The following is a 20,514-nucleotide window of genomic DNA, read 5'->3' as shown; positions in this document are numbered from 1 at the left end:
AAAATACCAGGTACTTATGGACTCTCTAAATCTAGAGAAGAAAGGCACAACAAGAACCAAGGGCTGGAAGTTGAAGCCAGACAAATTTAAATGAGAAATAAGGCACACGTTTATACAGTGAGATTGATTAACCATTGGAACAAACTACCAAGGGAAGAGGGGGGTTCGCCATCTCTTGATGGCTTTAGATCATGACTTGGTCCCTTTCTGGAAGATACACTTTGCCAAACACAAGTCACTGGGCTCAGCACAGGGGTAACTGTGTGAAATGTAATGTTGATATTCTGAAGGTCAGACTAGATGATATGGTGATCCTTTCTGACCTTAAACTCTATGACTCTATGAAGGTGATATGCTTCAATGTTATTTGTTGATGACATTTAAAAGAATTCCTACCTACTCCTCATCACTTGCCAGATTCGATCATTGGTACATTTCTCTAGTGAAGGATTAGTGTAGCAATGCATAGGCACCATCTTTATGAGTTGCCCACTGTCTTTATGAGTTGCTCAACCCCAGCTCCGCCCCAGTCCCCGTCCCCAGTCCACCCCTTCCCCACAAGGCCCCACCCCCGCCCTGCCTCCACTCCCCCTCTTCCTGCCTGGAAGCACCCACGGAGTTGGTGTCTATGTAACAATGACTTACTTTCTGGGACACCGTGGCCATATAAAAGCTGTTATATGCTTCTCTGGATATGAATTTAATTATGGCATGTCGTCTTCTGAATTAGTCTCCACTTAGAGCTCAGTAGCTTTATCAGCACCTCACAGTAGACGGGTGCTTTCTTGTTGATAGATGCTAGTCATCCTTGGTCTTGGTAGGTGGACCGTTCTGTTTCTCTGTTTATAATTACAATTGCCATGTCTCCTGGAAAATAGTTTCTGGTGCTCAACTTCCTTGAATGTATGGTTATCTCTGCAATGAGGTTCAAAGTATATCTTCTGCCATTCATTTCTCTGGGTGACTACTGACAGCCTCTTGGGGCTCACCACTTGCTGTGGGTCTACACCTCTGGGAGAGAGCCATAACATCACCTGTCCTGTGTTTATTTTAATATGTGTATTGCACTGACTGAGTGCTACAAAAAAATTAAACCAAGCTAATGCCAGAAACTGGCACAGATCAAACTCACTACCATCCCCCGACTGAAATAAGCATAACAGATGGCTCAGACAGTCTCAAATTAAGAAAAAGCCAGAGTTAAAAAACTGTCTTGCAACATGTCCTACAACCCTCCAAACTCCACTGGCATTAACCCATGTTAAAAAGGAATACATATTAGAGCCAAGGAATCATGATGAGAATGTCCTGCCTGCCTGCTCCTGGAAGCTCAATCCTGGGGATAGACAGCAAAGGTATTCTGGCTGATTGCAAGGACTGAAAAAAATGTAACAGCCTGGGGGCTGTCAACTCTCACCAGAGTCAGTGGGAGTCATGGCCACTCGACTGAAGGAATGATGGTGCCTTAAATATCTGTACACAATCTAGCCCTCCAAGGACTTGTTTTCCTTTTGATATTTTTACTTTTATTTTGACACTTCTGTTTCCTTATTTCTTTCCTGTTCTTTAAATTTGGCAGCCTTTAACTTGACTCTGTCAGTTTTCATTGATTTTATTTAAGGACTTTGTTTAATTTTATTCTTTTCTGTGATCTTTTCCTCTCTCTCCACTCTCTCTAGATTATTAGCTTTTGATCAGCTTCTCTGTTGAAATGAGTGCAAAGGAATGATAGCCACTGGAAAAACTGGAAGAGGCTGTATTTCTTTCCATCCAACATAATGGGTAAATTAGGGTTGAATATGGTGATCTTCTTTGCTTTCCATTACTGAGTCCCTGGGTGTCTCTGCTTTCCATGGTTTCCAGGTCTCAGTTCCATAGCTTAGTCAGTTCAAATCTATGGCTTCTGTGCTTGAAGTGTGTGAGTTTATGCCAGAGTTACAAGTAAACTATGAAAAAAATATTTCAGTGTAGTCTTATGCAACTTTTCCCATGGAAGTCCTTGAAAACTGTCAAAATCCATGGGGTTCGCCATTTACCTGTGGTGTGTGGGTGTGTTTCTTTTTAAAGTAGCCAACTCATTTTGGAAGATAAATGTGTGTTTGTGGACAGAATAGTTCTAAAGGGTGAAATCCTCATCACCTGTGTAATGCTCAGCTAAAGAGCCTTTCTAAAAGGAAACTAAACAGAGGGATGTGGAATCATCTTCTGCAGAACCCTCAGGTCACCAGCATGGCTGCTGATACAGCCCTTAGGCTGTCAGTGGTTATGGCCTGCTACACTATCCCTAAATGGAACATTTGACCAAAGGATTTGTATTCTTTGCAGAGATGTGAGCTACAGAACTGCTTTTCATCTGGCCTACCTATAACACCCCTACCCCTTTCCTTTAGTACCAGGAAGTACCATTCCACATAAAGCCCTGCACAGTTAAGTGCCTCTAAACTTAGCAAGTATATCAGCATCACACTTTGAAAGGTGCACAGGGATTCAGACACACTTGCCAAATTCTTCAGGCAGTAATGTGGCTTAGCAGCATTTGTCCTTAGCAGATGCAAACAAATCATTACACACCAATAGTTTGCATTAATACAATTTTTAACATGCTCAAGAGGTCAGGCACAATTTGTGAGCTCTGCAGAGACTGGCACACATTTCTGGCACACATGCCTCCTGAGGAAGGCAGGAGGAAATATAGACTTCGCAAAGTGCTCAGGAACGGCTATACAGATACTCAATAATTAAGTTGTTCATGGACTTCTACACACTTGCAAGGTGTACAGGGGCTGTGTAATGCCTGCCAAGTTCTTCAGACAGTAATAGTTCATGACACTCTCGAGATATCTGCCAAATGCCACACAACATTCTGAAGCTTCTATTTCAGAACATAAGGATTTTTAAAATACTTCTAACACTGGATTTAGAATGCCAAAAAGCACTTATGTACAAGGCGTAATGTAAACCATAAGCCCTACAGGAAACTTCAGATCCTCCTTCTTTTGCAGATACAATATGACTGAAGAGTGATAAGTTTTTCTATCAGGCAAAAAAAACTAATATCTTTTTACTATCCCATATGTAAAAATGAAACAACAAATTAACATAAATTAGGCAACGGAAAACAAAATTCCCTTCTAACTCTGCCCACACATTGAAAGGTGTAACTTGATTGCAGTATTTCTGAGCATTTGAGAAGGGGTGTTGACTGTTTCGTAAAACACTCCATTTGTTTGGAATGAAGGCCCTGTGGTTGTATTATTAACTGCCTGAGCAATCTGCTCAGCCCAAATTTTCTCAGGCTTCTGAAACTATGTTGTTCACTGGGTACACACACAGGCATTAGAATAGTCACTATCATACTGACTTTATACCATCTTATTTGCAGACTTACTCATATAAAAGTAATATTATACATGGCCTTCCAGTGGGCACCAGAATTAGTGGGGATGGAAGGGCAGCCACAGCCTTAATTATAGAGACACTCCACCACATTTCCATACTACAGTATGTACATTGAGAGCTAACAATTCAACAAAACGAGAGTATATATTATAAACTATTTCTTACATATTGGTCAGTTGAATGAACATTCTGGCCTGAGCTGAATTTCTTACATATTGGTGCTCCAGGAAGCAAGTTTTAGATCTGTGAGGTAAAATACAGCATTTCTCAAAGCCAAAAGAATTGCACTTTGTGTAGGGAAAGTACATCGGAATTGATGGGGAGAACGTCCAACCTAGGGAGCAGGCAGCCCCTTATGCCCTTATACTCTAGCACCTCCAGCTTCCGGGCTAGAATAGGGCTTTTGCTCTGTGCACCCCCTAGTTCTGAAGGGATCATAATCATCAAAATGTGACAGGGGTCTCACCTGGCATTTGATCCAGCCTGATTTAGAGATACTGAAATTCACACCCAGGTTCAGATGTTAAACCCCTCCCCAAAAAGTCTGGGGGAATTTAAAAGCAGGCTTTGAGATCAGGCCCATTTCCACCTAAAACCCATTAAACAGTCATTGAAATCCTGGAAACACTGTGTAAGCAGTATCACTGTCCTATTTCCTTTCTATTGAAGCCTTTTGATGCACAGAGTTTGCCCCATTAAACTTGTGCCCAACTCCATGTGTCAATGGATACATTACTATAAATGAAAACTCACCAGTAGCATTATTTGCCCATGAAAGAATTAACACATTGTGCACTCGTCATTGAAGTGAAAAAGTGCTTAGGAAGTGGGGTATATTTCCCTCTCATCCTCACAAGTTGACCCAACAATGTATGTAAGGACATATCACAGCTTGTTTAAAAGAATTACAAAATGAATTGCGAATAAGACTATAGTTCTTTTAATATACTGCTCACTTATCAGGATTACTGTGTATCATGACCTTAGCATCTTCCTAGCACTATTTCTCTGTTTTTATTCTGAATGTATTAAGATATGAAGATGCAGATAATCAGAACACACGCACACACAAAAGATAGATAAGTTGCTTCTGAACAGTTGTTACATTGTGTAGGTTTGTGGGGAGGTGTTCTTGGTAAGCTTACATCAGAAGTGGTTTTGCAATTCTGGACAGGAAAGTAAGACTAATACATACATTTAAAATGCCATTCTCCGCTCTTCTCCTTTTTATTTTTCTCGCAGTAAGATCCTTGCCAGATTCTGCACTACCCTGTGCAGTAAATACAAAGTTTTCGGAAATCTCTGTCAGTGGGTAGAGCTTTGTGCAGGGACACAGATCCTAATATTATGGGACCTAAGAGCTCTTGTGAGTGCCCAACAAATTTTTTTAAGAGCAATGGCCATTGCCAAAAGGACTGTGTTACATAAATGGAAATCAACTTAAAGTTTAAATATGGAAGAATGCCACAAATGAAGGCTGAGCAAATTGGGAAATGATATAATGAGCTGCTTGGGCAGGGAGTGTTGTCTTCTGCTTGATGGTCTTGATTCTCCCATTCCAACTGTCTGGGTACACTACTGCAGCTATACAGTACCCCACTGATTTCAGACTCTTCATTCCATCTCTGATTATAGTTGGACTCTGCAAGTGTGCAGCAGGACAAACTGTCAATTGCAGGATCAGTGTGTGTGTGTGTACAGTCCCCCACACAATGGGGCCCCCATACAAACTAGGGCATTGAGGAGCTACTATGATACAAATAATAATTACTAATAATGACAAAGGAAGGGAAAAATTCCCTATGATAAACAGACTCTCAAGAGTTCAGAAAGTCCCTTATATTAGGCACTAGATTGAGAGAAGGAGCTAACATTCTAACCCTCTTCTCTATAGACAGAGGGCCTTGACACTGATTTTATTTTCTTGGAGGGGCACAGGCCCGCAATGGCAGAACTATCATGATATAAAACTAAATAAAAATAAATTATATTGGGAATCTTTCATACCAGAATTAGTTTTGCTATCACTTTTGATATTGTCTTATCTTGATTCTCTGTACCATACACTATCTCTGTTTTCGTTTACATATGTAGGAAATAATTTGAAACTCAAGAGGTTTGTTTGCATGCCTGCCTAAATACAGCAACACCTTGGTTGGCAGGCTCAAGGAAGGAATAAAAATATTTTAGCTATAACTCCCAGCAGCACTGAAATCAAGACCATAATGTCCCCTAAGACAGCTTTCTCAGGAGGACCACACTTCAGCAGCCATAGTTTGTGCAGCTGTAATGTAGTAGCTGTTGTTATATAGAGCAAATGGGTATTCTATCAGTCAGTCTCTGTTTGTAATGTTATGGACAGTGTGTAAAATGAAGGACTAACGATTGACACTGAAGTTTTATTTATCAATTGACGACAATTGACGATGAAGTTTTATTTATCAGACCATCTGGAGTAATTTCCAAATGTAAATACTACTGGCAATTTATTTCGAGATAGCAGCAGAGCACATGTAGCAAAGTTGAGCTAACAGAGGACTCAAGCACCCCTGGAATCTCTATGCCAAATTTTAAAATATATTTTACGCAAATGGGACAGATCCTTGCTCATTGTAAGACCTTTTTTCCTGCTGCTCCTGTGGATACAAAGGATACCTAAAGGTGCCATAAATAGATACAGGGATGAATTGAATAGTAAAGGCTGGTATAGTCCCAAATAGATCATACAGATAATGCACATGCGCACTGTATGGGCAGAGATTATTTTGAGCTGCCTCACAGGCAGCACAGCAAGAGGTGACCCACTCATGGTGGCTTCCACATTGCTCCATATTCTGAGGTTTTATTTTTTAGAAACATTTCTCTAGCAGCTTTTAAACGGCTGTGAAGACAGCTTTCAAAATGTGAGCTTTCAAAAAATGTGACCAACACATTGATGTCAGCTTGAGTCAGCAGATAGCACAAAACAGTATCTGTGAGAAGCACGAACTGCTCTCATTCATCTCAATGGTATGTTAACTCTGATGTCTACTGACAGCATCCTAAATGTTACTATTAACTATTTCACTGCTGATCAAAACATGCTAGAAAGAACTGAGATTATATTATAATCAAGATATACACACTTTACTATCCGTAGCATCTTATTTTGGCCTCACAAAATGGGCACACTTTAGGAGCATACTACAGTTGTTCCCCCAGTCTGACCCTTCTGCATGTATGAGTGAGTATTGCCTCCAAATAGTAACCATGTAATCAGTCTGCTACTTATCTCACAGTCTACATGCCATGCCATGATATACATTAAACAAGGTACATTCCTTTCAATTAACAAATGGAATAGTCCTCCTCAGTGTTTCTGGCTTTGATGTTAATCGCTGATAACCAGACAGGAAAAGGCTGCAGGGTTAGGATCACTAGGAACTCAATTACTAAGGTGATGAGCACAGTACAAACAACTGGATACTTTTCAAATTGTGGAACATCTTGTATATTATGTAGCATCAAAGGTTCAGCAACCCAGGAAATTTGGAGATAAAATGCAGGCAGGAAGCCAGTGTATCTTTTCTTTCTTTTGAATTAGGATTTCCACCCCTTTTGTCTTCCTACAAATAGGTGGCTAAGCTTTCAGTAAACCACACTTCACTTGCTTTGACCTATTAGTTTATTTCCTTTATTAATTATTTTCTATGTAAGACAGTCAGCCTAATTTCCACTGCCTAAAGAATTCAAAAATGTCTCCTTTTACCAATACAGAATGAAGTTCTGGTGGTGCGCATCAAAACTGGAACCTTCAGAGGTCTGTCAAATATTGAGGGTGCAGAATCCTCAATAGCCTGTGGATGTTTCTAAAAACTTCATTGCACAAACATGCATCACTGCACTTTTTAGGCCTGGTCTACACTTAAAATGTAGGCCAACATAGGCTCTGTCACTAAAGAGTGAGCAACAATCGCTAATGCCAGCCTAACCCCTAGCATCCATGCAGGTAGGTCAATGGAAGAGGGCTTCTGTTAACCTAGCTACTGTTGCTCAGGGAAATAGTGTTGCTCAGAGAGAAACCCCCACTTCTGTCTCTATACTATGGGGTTATCACAGCATATGCTGCTATAGTCTCTGTAGTGACTGCTCTGTGCTTTATGCCATGGGATTGTAGATTGGAAGGTCTTTGGGACAGAGACTGTGTCTTCCTCTGAATTTGGAAAGCACTTAAGACATTTTGGGAGCTACTGCGATCTAAATACTTTTATGAAAATAATGATAAGTTAGTGATCACTGATTGCTTTTTTGTGTGAATATTTTTGTCCCTAGCCCTGGTGCTTTCCTTTCTTTACAATGATTTGCATAAAACACTTCTTCAACCTTGTTTGTACTGTGCCCAGGCATTCACCATTTCAATTCCTTCGGAGCCCCCTTTGGTGCAGGGATCTCTTCTAAATGGGGTCCGCAGAACATGAGGAACAAGATCAAAATCCTGAAAGAGGTTAGGGTCAGGGGAGTCAGGCTGCTAGCTACTGCAGGGAGTCAAAGCTAAACGCTACACTGATGACCCTGGCAGCTTGGTAATTCAGATAATTTAGGGGCAGGCTCTATGGCCTATTTTTGTTTGATTCGTTTTTTGATTTCTGGTGTGTGTATGTTTTTCCTATTTTACAAAATATAACTAACTGACATATACCTACTCTATATCCTGTATATTTTACATGCCATGTTATTAAATTATTAAAAAGTTTCCATTTTATATGCTATAAAGTATGTTTTCAGTGTTGATGATGTTTTCAGTGGGATTTAATTTTCCCACTTGGGTCCAGTTGTTCTGCGCAGGAAGCAGCACCTTCACTGTGAATTTCCTGGTTTTCTTATGTTTGTGCTTTGTTTTTCCTCATAAGAGTAATGTTCTTTTCAGGAATACATAGAGAGCTCAACTGAGCATCTCCTCATTTTCAAACATTTGAGTTTGGGTTTCAAAGTCCCTTGTTCTGGAGCAGTACAAGGAGCAGAGGGCTGTGTTAATGGCACTTTTTGGATAGAATAGAACCACAACTGTCTAGCTACCCCTTTGATTGATGAATGTTTTCAGTTTCTGGAGTTAAACTTAAAATCTTCTGCTGCATCTTGCATATTAATACTCTTCCTACTGTGGTGAGAATAGCCTGTGGTCACAGTGGAAAAATGCTGATATTTCAAATAAAACCCAAGAACAAAAATAACTACATAAATAAATCTTGGGGATCTTAACCAACACAGAATTGGAATCCAGCTATCCAGCCAATCAAACCCCCAAATGTTTACTTTAGAAGAGGACTCGTATTTCCTGTTCTGACAAGCATATCACTAGTCAATGTTCTAATACAAAACTGTCCATTCATAAAAATCATGTACATGACCATACTACACACATCTCATTGAGCTGTTACAAGAGAGTGCACTGAATGTTCTCAAGTTCAACAACCACAAGCAAAACTAATGATTCAGCATTGGGTCATCTAGGGCCAAGAGAAGCATGATTTGCTCAGACGCTTATGTGGGGAAAAAAGCAAACAGTATATTTTGATGGTTAGATTCACCTTTGAGCAGAAAGAGGCCCACACAATGCCCTATGTACTGTTTAAATCCCACATAAATCCCGTGTTAAGTCAGGTCTTGAAAAGGCCTTCTCCAAAGGAGTGGATTTCGTGCTACATGCCCAGAGATTAGCCACTCCCATTGAAACAGACTTTAGATGAGGTCTTGGCTCTATAAACACAACTAATTGACTTGCTGACACACTCCCAGAAATCAGTGGTCAAAACAATGCTCAGTCTAAGGGTATGTCTACACTGGAGCTGGAAGATATAATTTCCAGCTTGAGAAGATACCTTGATCAAGCTAGCACAAATGGAAGTGAAGCAAATACAGAAGTGTAGCAATGGCGGTGCAAGAGGTGGGATGGGCAAGCTACCTTGACTATGATCCCATCTGAGAACCCAAGTATGTACTTGTGTGGCTAGCCTCCTCCCCCCCCGACTGCTTGTGCTGCCATGGCTATATTTCTATTTTTAGCACACTAGCTCGATCAAAGCTAATGTGGGTATGTCTACCCAAGCTGGAAATTACACCTTCCAGGTCCAGTGTCGATATAACCCAAGATGCCAATTTTCAGATGCCAATCTTGCATTTTTCCCCAAATCAAGAAGTGTTAGGATCCAGGTAGCCTATTCGAGAAGTAACAGCCTGCTGAAATATTTGGATTTAGACTTAAAATTTGGGAATTTTTGGATCCAAGGGTTTTTGTTTTGGACTTCTCTCTAATCAAAGAGAAAGCAAAGGAGGGAATTGATATACTCTTCCTGTTCCTTGTGCCAAGCATGTTCTTCTGCCCTCCATCAAATTAATCTGACAGCTCATCCCTATTCTAACCTTGCAATAAATATTGTAAATAGTTATCCTTTTGTGAGGATTTTTCCTCATATCAAGTGTATTTTTATGTCCTTGTAAGTTCATTTAAAAGAAAATAAAAACAGATCATTGAGACAAGACTTTTTTTTTAAAAACTGAAGAATCAAAAAAATTTTGTTTCTTGGCAAATATGCTCTTCCCTAAGAACAGATATGAAACAACAAAGGTTAGCTTTCACATTTTGTTCTGCCTGGTTTTTCTTTAAGAAGGATTTCTGCATAGCAATATGGTCACATTAAACAGAGATAGCTATAAGAAGTGATAGTTATTAGAACAGTCAAAAAGCTAAGTAGATGAAAATCTCTATAAAAGGACTTTCAAATCAAACCAGTTACCAGAAGGGTGCGGTTTTTGCTGACTTTGCCTTATTTGTTTTTATAGGAGAAGAATAAATGCAAATGACATTGCAAAGATAAGATTATGTAAAGAGAAGAGTGATCTTAACCTGCATTACTAACACCACCTTGCTATCTGGATGTAAAAAAACACACTTCTTCTGCAGGGAAGACAAAGCCAGAGCAAACCATCACCACCAATGCTCATGAAATGTGAAGTTCCTCTCCAAGCCCCTCCATGACTTGTTCCCATGCATGGTGAAACTACATCAATTTCATAGTGTTCAGGGCATTCTACATCTGCAGAGGGGTTGGCAGAATTTCAGCCTATGCAACAGAAAAAAAAAAGCCACTGCACATGCATGCACACACACAACTTTGCTTGCAGTTATGTTCTGGTCAGCCCCCTCAAACTGGGTGTAAATGATCACCTGCAGAGATAGACACTGAGAGAAAAACCATGCAGATGTTATGGAGAAGCATACGGATACCGGACCTGCACTCTCCAGTGCCCAGAAGCAGCCAACTCCCAGAGAACTTACCAGAACTATCTTAGCAAACAGGATGGGGCTAGTCGTTTCCCATGTTGACACATCTCCACCCTGCCAGTAACCAGCTAATATTAACCTCACCCTAACAATCAGAAAGAAAGAAAAACACTGTGCACTGTGAAGAAGACAGTGAACAGTATATATTTCTGCACTTTTATGAGAAAATCAAAACACAATTTTATAAGCAAAATAATCTGGTTAGGGACAATGCTGATAGTATATTTTCTGGGCATATTTATTCCTTGCATTTTTAAAATTATTAAAGATTTTCTATATTAGAAACTGAGATTTGTATCTGTCACATTATTTGCTCCCACTCCTTTTTTTATCACTTGAAGTCATTATGATTTTTGTGCCTTCAAATCCCTCTGCAGGTCCAACTCTGTTGTAATACCTATAAAAAAAAGCAGCCAATTAATAAAGGGTGGGTTGAGGGAAGATAAGATTAATTGACTTTTAGCTGTAACAATAAAAAATATCAAAATGTATATGTGTAGAATAAAATTGCATTTTTTTGATTAGGTCCCTCTCCCCCAACTCTTTGTACATTGCTTGTTTTAAATTAGATTGTAAATTCTTTGGGTCAGGGACTGCATCTTCCTGTACATTGTCATAGATTTTTAAGGTCATTATTAGATCATCTAGTCTGACCTCCTGTATAATACAGGCCAAAAATTTTAACCAATTACCGCTGCACTGAGCCCAATAACTTGTGTTTTACTAAAGCATACCTTCTGGAAAGGCAACCTGTCTTGATTTGAAGACATTGGGAAATGGAGAATCCACTATTTCCCTAGGTAGTTTGTTCCAATAGTTAATCACCCTCTGTTAAAAATCATCATTTACACCTGTCATCATCATCATCATGTTCCCATTACGCCTCTGGCATTTAGGGCAACGACAAAGCTCCTCCACTCCTGTCTGTTTCTGGCAAGTCTTTCAATGGTTCCCCAGCTGTGCCCCAGGTTTTTCAGCTCGGCTTCCACAGCTCTTTGCCATGTTGTTTTCAGGCGGTTTTCGTTTTCGCTTGCCTTCAGACATCCATCTTATTGCTACTCTGGTAATGGAATCAGTTTCCATCCAAAGCACATGGCTAATCCATTTTCAACATCTCCTGGCAAGGATGGTGCTCAAATTCTCTTGGCTGCACTGTGTCAATAGATCTTGGTTTGAGATTGTTCTGGGCCAAAAGATACGGGGGATTTTTCTGAAGTAAGATGTATGGAATGAAGACAGTTTGGACAGGTCAAACTTTCTCATTTACACCTGTACTTAATGTCAAATGCTATCATTCTGATTCGGTAACTTGTTGAACTTGCTTAGCACAGGTATAAATGATGACAAGGGGCAGGAAAATCATGAATCAGGCCCATTGATTCCCACTGGAAAAGAGTAGAGGTCTAATCCTGTCCTGTAAAAAGAGAGAGAACTTTAACCACACCAGGAGGAAATTTTTTTATTTAACCTTGAAGACATGTCCAAGAAAACCTACTGGACTTGTGATATCGTTTTCAGATTTGGAGATAATAGCTTTGGGCAGATGACAAGTATCTGCTGGCTCATAGTGTTATTCAGGGATCTATGGTTATAGTTGTCCAGGTTAATCCTGTTGAGAAAGCAGGACACATTTCAGCCATTAACTCCAAGGGGGAGGAGCAGTGCACGGTCGGTTAGGAGAGAATGCACATTTCTGGGAGGAAGAAACCGCTCACAGTTCTCAGCAGAGGGCCTGCACACCATGCGGCCCCCGGGGGCTCACTGTGCGGCCCGCGGGGGGAGTTGGCAAGCGGCGGAGTGGGGCAAGCCAAGGGCCGGCTGCTGGGCGGGCGGGGTGGTGAAGAGGCCAGTGCCGGGGAAGGGGGGGTGAGGAGGCGAGCCTGGGTGCGGTGGGGGGATGACGAGCCGAGCGGGCGGGCGGGCAGTGGCGGCAATACCGGATTTATCATGGACCCGGCCCGGCCCGCTCTTCTCCGTCCCCCTGCTCCCTCCTGTGGGGGCAGACGCTTGATGCTGCCGGCAGCCGGGGACGCTGGCAGCCAAGCTCCCCCTCCCCCTCTCCCTCTCCCTGCCGCCGATCAGCCGCTTGCCGGCAGGAGGGCGGGGGAAGAGCGGAGCCTCAGCACGCTCACTGCTCCGGGGAGGAGGGACCGTGGCCTGGGGGAAGGGGCTGGAATCGGGGCATACCCTCTCCAGCCCCTGCTCACTGTGAGCACCCCCCCCCCCAGCCCTCTGCCCACCCTGACCCCTCTCACACACCCCCAGCCCCCTGCCACCCTGACCCCCCCGCACCTCCCCAGACCCCTGCCCTGACTCCTGAATCCCCCCCGCAGCCCCTGCCCTGACCCCTGCACTCCCTTCACACACCCCCAGCCCCCTGCCCTGACCCCTGTCCCCCCATCCCCCCTCACACATCCCCAGCCCCCTGCCCTGACTGCTGCACCCCCCCACATCCCCACCCCATCCTGAGCACCAAACAGGAGCTTCCCCAGGTAAGCACTCCACATCCCAACCTCCTGCCCCAACCCGGAGCCCCCTCCCTCACCCTAGCTCCTGGTCAGACCCCACACCCCAATGTTTTTTTACAATATTTGGAAAGATCATTACATGTCCATCGAGACCCTCCGTGATTTTCAAGTGGTCTATGGAAAAATAAGTTAGACTACAAGAACAACCAAGGTACCTCACTTTATTTTCATTTACTTGCTATTACTTAGAGGAGAAGGATGAAGAAAAAAAGAATGAAAAACGGGGGTGGGGGGAGATAAGAGCGAATGTTCTTTTTCTTGGCTGGGTCCCAAGGAGGGTCCCCAGAAATGAAGCTGAGCACAGAGCCGGCAGACCCCACTAACTCTAAATCCACCACTGGCTGTCACGTCATCTGGGCTGGGGATACTGTGTCAGCTGATCCCCAGAGTCTCCAACCTACCTGGGCAATGCAGCAGACATGGCCCTGCCCACTAGCTCCTCTCCACTCCCTAGCCCACTCACCACTCCCCCCCCCCCTTAAGGCTTAGCCCTCTCACTTTTAAAAATGATTGTTTTACGCCGCCCCCCCCTCACTCCACTCCCAAGGATTTTCTGGCAGCCCTGTTGCCAGGTATCCAGTTATCCAGGTTTAGACTGGAAACTGCAGTAGAAAACGGGACCTGAGTGTCCGGTTAGCGGTGCTGGCTGAAAACTAAAAGTCCGGTTATAGGAGTAAACACATTAGCCTCTGCTCCTCCCACTCCCAGCACCCACCCCAGAGGGCTGGAAGAGAACCTCTCCTGCTGCTGCGGGAGGAGGGGCAGCTCAGTGCAGAGAGACACAAAGAGACTGGGCTAGAACCAGGTAGGTACCCGCTCTATGTGGGCAGGGGCTGGGGGGATCCTGTTTAGCCCCACCCTTGCTCCAGGGACCAACCCTAGCTCCTGCCCCGGGGGGGGGGGCCACAAATATGTTTGGTGCCAGGCCCACAAAAAGTTAATTCGGCCCTGAGTGGCGGCAAGGCTTTATACTTGAGGGGGGGTAGGAGGTGAGTGGTGAGTCGGTGGCTGGAGCAGGGCATCCATTTTCAGTATTTTAATTTTTGGTACTGCATTGGTTGTCTGCTGTGTGCAGTAATATAGTGACCCCCTGTGTCTCTGAATGAGGCTTTATACTTGTGGGGGGAGGGGGCGAGCGGGTGGGCAAAGAGGTGAGCAGTGAGCCAGCAGGGGTTCTAGGGGCAGGCGAGTTTCTGGCAGAGGAGGGAGGAGGTGAAAGGAGATGAGTGGTGGGTGGGGGACTGACTAGGATGGACGCAGCAAACCAGCAGGTGGCTAGGGAGTGAAGAGGGGTGTGATGGTGGGGCCGAGTGGGGTGGGGGCAGGTTCTATTTTACTGCTGTGATCTGGTTACCCTATGCGCGCCGTTTCTTTCCCCCTCTACAGGCTTCCACACACCATCAGTGCCTTGCTAGTGTGCCATGCGCCATGAGATATCTCTTCTCTTTGTGTATGACTGTGAGTGTTTCCCTTGTGTGTGAATTTATTCAATAAAATCTTGAGCTTCATAATAGATACCATGAGTGAAACGAAAAATAAAAAAATAGAATCAGAGCTCAGAGTTTTCAACACTGAATGGACGAATAAATACTTATGTACTGTTTCCAAAGACAAAATACTTTGCCTCGTGTGTCGCAAAATGTTAGCCGTTCCGAAAGAATATAACCTTCGGCAGCACTTTGAAACTAAGCATCCCAATCTTGCCAAATTGAATCCAAATGAAAAAGAAATTAAAGCAGCCAGTTTAGCGAAAAACCTTAGTGGAGAATAGCAAATTTTCAAGAAAGTGAGCACTGAGTAAGCTTTCAAATTTCTAAGGAAATTGCTGCTGCTGGGAAATGCTTCACAGAAGGCGAGTTTTTAAAAAAGTGTATGTTGATTGCTGTATCTGAGTTATGTCCAGAAAAGAGGGGAATATTTGAGAATGTCAGTCTATCACGCATGACTGTACAGAGAAGAATAGCTGATATTTCCACCAATCTAAGTGATCAGTTAAAGCAGAGAGTCAGTGAATTCTGCTTTTACTCCCTAGCTATGGATGAAAGCACCGATTTAAAAGACACTGCCCAACTTCTTATTTTTATTAGAGGTATTGATAAAAACTTTGAAATTACGGAAGAACTTGCTGGCATGTGCTCCATGACAGGTCGCACAACTGGAAAAGAAATCTCCAGTGAAGTGATAAAGTGCATGAATGATAAGTCAGGATTAGATTTCACAAACTTGGTGGCCATTTGTACTGATGGTGCTCCAGCTGTGTGCAGGAAAAAAAGTTGGAGCAGTTAATCTTCTTGAAGAATTTATCGGGAGACAAATAACCAAACATCACTGCATTATACATCAGCAGGTTTTGTGTAGCAAAGTCTTAAAATTTGAGCATGTAATGTCAGTGGTAGTTTCCATTGTAAATTACATCCGTTCTAGAGGACTAAAACACGGGACATTTCGAGCCTTTCTTGAAGGGATAGACGCTGAGTGCAGTGACTTAATCTACCATATGGAAGTGAGGTGGTTGAGTCGAGGAAGAGTTCCAGCGTTTCGTTGCTTTGAAAGAGGAGGTAGCAAAATTCCTAGAAAATGGGCCAATAAAATTCCCATTTGAAAATGAGTCCTGGAATCAAGGTTTCTTTTACTTTTGTGATATTACAGCACATCTGAATGATCTCAACATTCAACTTCAGGGAAAAAATCAACTTATATTTCAAATGTGTGCAACAGTGAAAGCTTTCAAAATGAAACTGAAACTTTTCAGAAGTCAGCTGTCAAAAGGTGAAATGTGTCACTTTCCCACTTGTGCACAGCGTATCCCCTCAGCATAAACATGCCGAGTTAGGAGAAAAATACACAAAGCACATTAATCTTTTGATTGAAGAATTTGACAGAAGACTTACTTTGTCTAAAGAAGAAGATGTCTAGTTGAAGCTGATTGAAGATCCCTTTTCTGTGGATCCAGAGGAAGTGCCACTAGATTTGCACTTGGAGGTTATTGAACTTCAATGTTCGGCAGTTTACCGAAATAAGCACAGAGAAAGCAGCCTGCGGGACTTCTACAAAAGTCTGGACAATGAAAAATTACAAGAATCTTATCGAAGTTGCACTGAAATCGTTCAGCATTTTTGGAAGCGCTTACATATGTAAATAAACATTTTCCATCATGAACATGAATAAAAACAAGCAACGTTCTTCCCTGACTGACGACCATTTGGAAGACATTATGAAAATATCCACTTCAAATATGACCCCTAAATATGACAAGCCTGTTGCCGAAAAGAGATGTACTATCTCTCATAAAATTTGCAAGGTAATTATGAAAAATACAAATGTTTTCTTTCAACGGAACAGGTGTTTTTCATTTTTCCATGATTCATAAAAAAAATTAAAATTTAAAAAATTGTTTGCTTTAATTGAAAAATTCTTAATAAAGTATCACCCCTTCCCCCAACCTTCCTTTTCGGCCCGCAGCTGTTTCGGCAGGGCAGCGCTGGGTGGGGGGTTGTTTCTGCGGGGCCGGGCGGCCATTGCTGGGCGGGGACGGGGGGGGGGGGGGGAGTGTTTCCGCAGGGCTGCAGGGTTTCGGCCCTCAGCTGTTTTCTTTGGAGTAATATGGCCCTTGCTGCTTTACGAGTTGTGCAGGCCCGAATGACCCAGAATTGATTTCAATGGGATTCAAAGACTGCTCGTCTTAGCCGAAGGGGAAATTGGAGGCTCTTTTGTGCTCTGATGAAGAAGTGGTTGATCTTCCCACAACGCCAGGAGAAAAGATCTTGTCGTAATGCTGAAAATTAAAGGTGGGCACAAGCTAAAAAATTTGGACCTAGACCTCCTTTAAATGGTGTTCCTAAGTGGTGTTATTTTCTTTTTTAATTAAAACCGCATATTAGTGGCAGCAGCACATATAATTTTGCCTCCATCCAACCCTTTCCCATCACTGCGTTCCAAATTTATGCATGTATTCTGTCCCCTGTGGAGCTACAATAATCCTAGCCCTATTTCACAATGTCATCTTTAAGGTAAATCAGTTTCTAGACCTCATTGTATTGACAACATCCCTTGTAATGGACAAATATATAGAGACAAGTGATGAACTCAGGTTCGGACAGTGAAGGAAAGGGGGAACAAATTTCAAATGTTTTATTCTAAATGTACTTGCAATTCTAAAGGCTACATGTATCTCTTTCTCCAACTTCTGAACAGTAAGAATCTTTCTATAGAAACATCCACCTGGACTGAACCAGGTGAAAAATAATGGTTCTGCTAGCTTGCAAGGAGTGACAACTGTGGCGTTGTCACCTTCTCATTGTTCTGAGTTACTGCTATGAAAAGGTGGGACTTCGTTAGGAGAAGAAAGCAGTCTTTCACCTTAACAGATGTCACATTTCCGTTATAGAGAGACAGATCCAAACCAGAACTCTGCATCTGAACACCTCGGAATTAGGGGAGCTTCAGAGTCCAAAATCTTGGATGTAAAGCTATATACTGAAGGGTTTGAAATCCAGAGCCAAATTTTTGTGGCTTGTGCCCTCCTCTGACTTTCAGCATCAGGGAAAGCTCTTTTCACAGATGAAAATATTTCTAATGAAACAGAAGCAAGGGCAGCATTGCAGAACCGTCTGTCTTTGACAAGAAGAAGAATGATTACAACCCCTGGTCCCAAACAACCTCCTTCCCTGCCCCTACACTCCAATACAGAACTAAAGGAAAATAATGTGAATGGCACCCAGCACAATGGGAATTAGTGTGAATTTGCCAACCCACTAGGGTGCTCAGACTTCCATAGAGTTTAGGACTTATTTCTTTATAAATTGAATTCACTTGATTGAGATGGGCAGGGAAAGGAGCATGAGAATGAGAATCTATCATTGTCCTGGCTGGAAAGGTGTGTTCTGAGAGAGAAGGGAGTTGGCCATGGTTTTGGACAACATACTACTGCTTTTCAGAGTTTAACATTCCTACTTAATATCTGATCTATCAAGCAGTATAGGGAGGTTAGCACCGCAGCAGTGTGAAGCACTTTAAACAATTAAAGGAGAAGGGGAGTCTGAACACATTAGCATTCTGAATCTAGGCTATTCAGATACAGTTTTCCAGTAATTAAAGACGTACATACTGACCTTCCATCAGCTATTGTTTTAGACCAAGCTCTGTTTCAATGGAAGTGAGCAAACACATTCCTGGCTTGATATCACCAGTGTGTTCTTTGAGGTCCCCATACCCTTGAAAGAGATGGACCCAAGCTGCAAAATGTGGAACCTGTACTGAAATTTTGTAAAGAGCAGGTGGGGCTCAGATTTGAATCCAGATCTAAATGTCATGAGAAAGCAGCATTCCATTAAGAGTTAGCCAAGACGAGTTATGAAATTCAGATTCCATGTCACATTTTTTCCAATCTGAGGATGCTTGGATCCAAGACCATTTCTAATTACAGAGGGAGCAGTTTCAGATACAAGGGATGCGTTGTGCTTGACTAAACACATGTAAGAGCTTAAGTCTGAACACAAAACACCAAGGCAAAAAGTTAGTTAAGCCTAAGATTTCAAATGGCTCAGTTTTTGCAACTGGATTTTGCACCTCCCTCCCAATTTCAGTAGTCAGCATGTCACGTGCTGCTGACCACTGAAATGCTGGCGACAAAGCCTTCCTCATATATTATTTTATTTGATTATTAAGTTGCCCAGCATGATTTAAATTGATCTCCTCTCCTGCGAGGCCCTCTGTGGGAGGGCTGCCAGAATCTTGGGCAGGTCACTTAGGGCTAGATTCACATAAGGACTTAGGCACCTAGCAGCCACTTTAGACACCAAAATCTCAGACCCCACTGAGATTCACATAGCCCCCCCTTCAGCGGTCGCTGAACGCTGTAGGGACCTAAACTTGCTTGGTGCCTAAATTTTGTAGCCAGAGTTCCCTAAGTATGTATATTTCTGCTTCTGAGCATGAGATGCCTGAGCCCCAGAACAATGCCTGAACCAGGGGAAGTTTTCCTTGGCCTAACTCACCGCAGGGCCCAATCTGGTGAATGTGCTCAGACATTGCCTACTGGATCGGGACCCTAGGGGTGAGTTTACACAATATGCTGGGTGGGGTGGGGGGCGATGGGGGAGGAGCTTCCTCACAACTTTGAGCCCAGTGGTTAGAGAACTTACTTGGGATGTGGGAGACTCCCCAGTTCAAGTTCCCCCTCCACTCCAGGCAAAGAAGGGATTTGAACTGGGCTTTGTCACCACCCATGAGTGCTCTAACCACTAGGCTACATAGTCTCTCTCACACTTGCTCCTCTTTCTGGCCCAGTGACTCTGTAACCCAATGGTTAGAGTACCAGCTGGTGGAAGATGGACTTGAACTCTCACATCCCAGGTGAGTAGCCTAAACATTGGGCTAAAAGTTCAGAGGGAAGTCTTCCCCGCATCCTCTTGCTAGAACAGCAGAGGCACCTAATGCCAAGAGAGGGTTTGCAGCTGAGATGCTCTAGTAGAGGAACGTGCCTCCCCTGCAGCCTAGACTTGGGTGTCTATCCTTGGGAGAGGAGCAGGGCTTAGCACACACCCCTCTTCTTGGTATCTCCCACTGCCTACCTTCGAGCATGCTGGCTTTTGAGAGACCGATTCCGAGGCAGCTCTCTCCCCGCATTTGCTATATAGGGAACCTAGATGGCTAACTCAGGCTCTATGAATCCCAGTAATTTTCTAGGTGCCTAACTTTCTTGGTGATTCTAGCCCTAGTCTAGCAGTGCCTCAGTTCTCCCTCTGTCAAATGGGGATAATGGCACTGATCCATGTCACAGGGGTGCTGTGAGGCTAAATAAAAAAAGATTCTGAGCAATCTTCATATACCAGATAGACAAGAGCTGTTCACACTGTGACAGAAACAGGGCAAACATGCAATCGATTTTAATCCTGCACAGTGATCCTCCCGTGTAACATCCAGTTGGAAGTCAAGGGGACCCTGCAAGGGCAGAAAAGCCTGCACAGGCAGATCTCTGAAGGATCAGGGTCTTAAGCAGGGATGTTGCTAGCACTGGGTCGACTGTAGAGTAGACAGCATCTGAGAGTTCAATTAAACACCCACCCCTGGCCCGTGCCAGCTGACTCAAGCTCACAGGGCTGGGGCTAAGAGGATGTTTAATTGCAGTGTAGACTTTTGGGCTTGGGCTACAGCCCAAGTTCTATAACTCTCCCATCTTGCAGGGTCCTAGAGCCCAAAAGTCTACACCACAGTTAAACAGCCCCTTAGCCTGAGTGAATTGGCACAGGCCAGCCATGGATGTTT

At 43.1% G+C, this 20,514-nt stretch overlaps 1 protein-coding gene across 2 annotated transcripts in view; it reads right to left on the bottom strand.

Moving 5' to 3' along the window:
• Positions 1-10,953: 10,953 nt before the first annotated feature.
• Positions 10,954-20,514, bottom strand: part of UST (uronyl 2-sulfotransferase) — a 312,291-nt gene continuing 302,730 nt past the window's right edge. Inside the window, exons 8-10 of one of the 2 annotated variants that reach the window (XR_006289649.1) lie at positions 16,140-16,305; positions 12,189-12,329; positions 10,954-11,117 (exon numbers count right to left, since the gene is read on the bottom strand). Coding sequence is in view for 1 of the 2 variants with exons in the window: in XM_043543109.1 (XP_043399044.1) it covers positions 16,296-16,305 (10 nt within the window). In the remaining variant the exon portion in view is untranslated. Of the gene's footprint in view, positions 11,118-12,188; positions 12,330-16,139; positions 16,306-20,514 lie in introns of those variants that run through there. The other variant, XM_043543109.1, reaches the window with a different exon arrangement.

The sequence above is a fragment of the Chelonia mydas genome, chromosome 3 (assembly GCF_015237465.2).
Source record: "Chelonia mydas isolate rCheMyd1 chromosome 3, rCheMyd1.pri.v2, whole genome shotgun sequence".
Taxonomy (NCBI): domain Eukaryota; kingdom Metazoa; phylum Chordata; order Testudines; family Cheloniidae; genus Chelonia; species Chelonia mydas.
The sequence above is the reverse complement of the archived record's forward strand: the minus strand, read 5'-3'. Positions and strand labels throughout refer to the sequence as shown.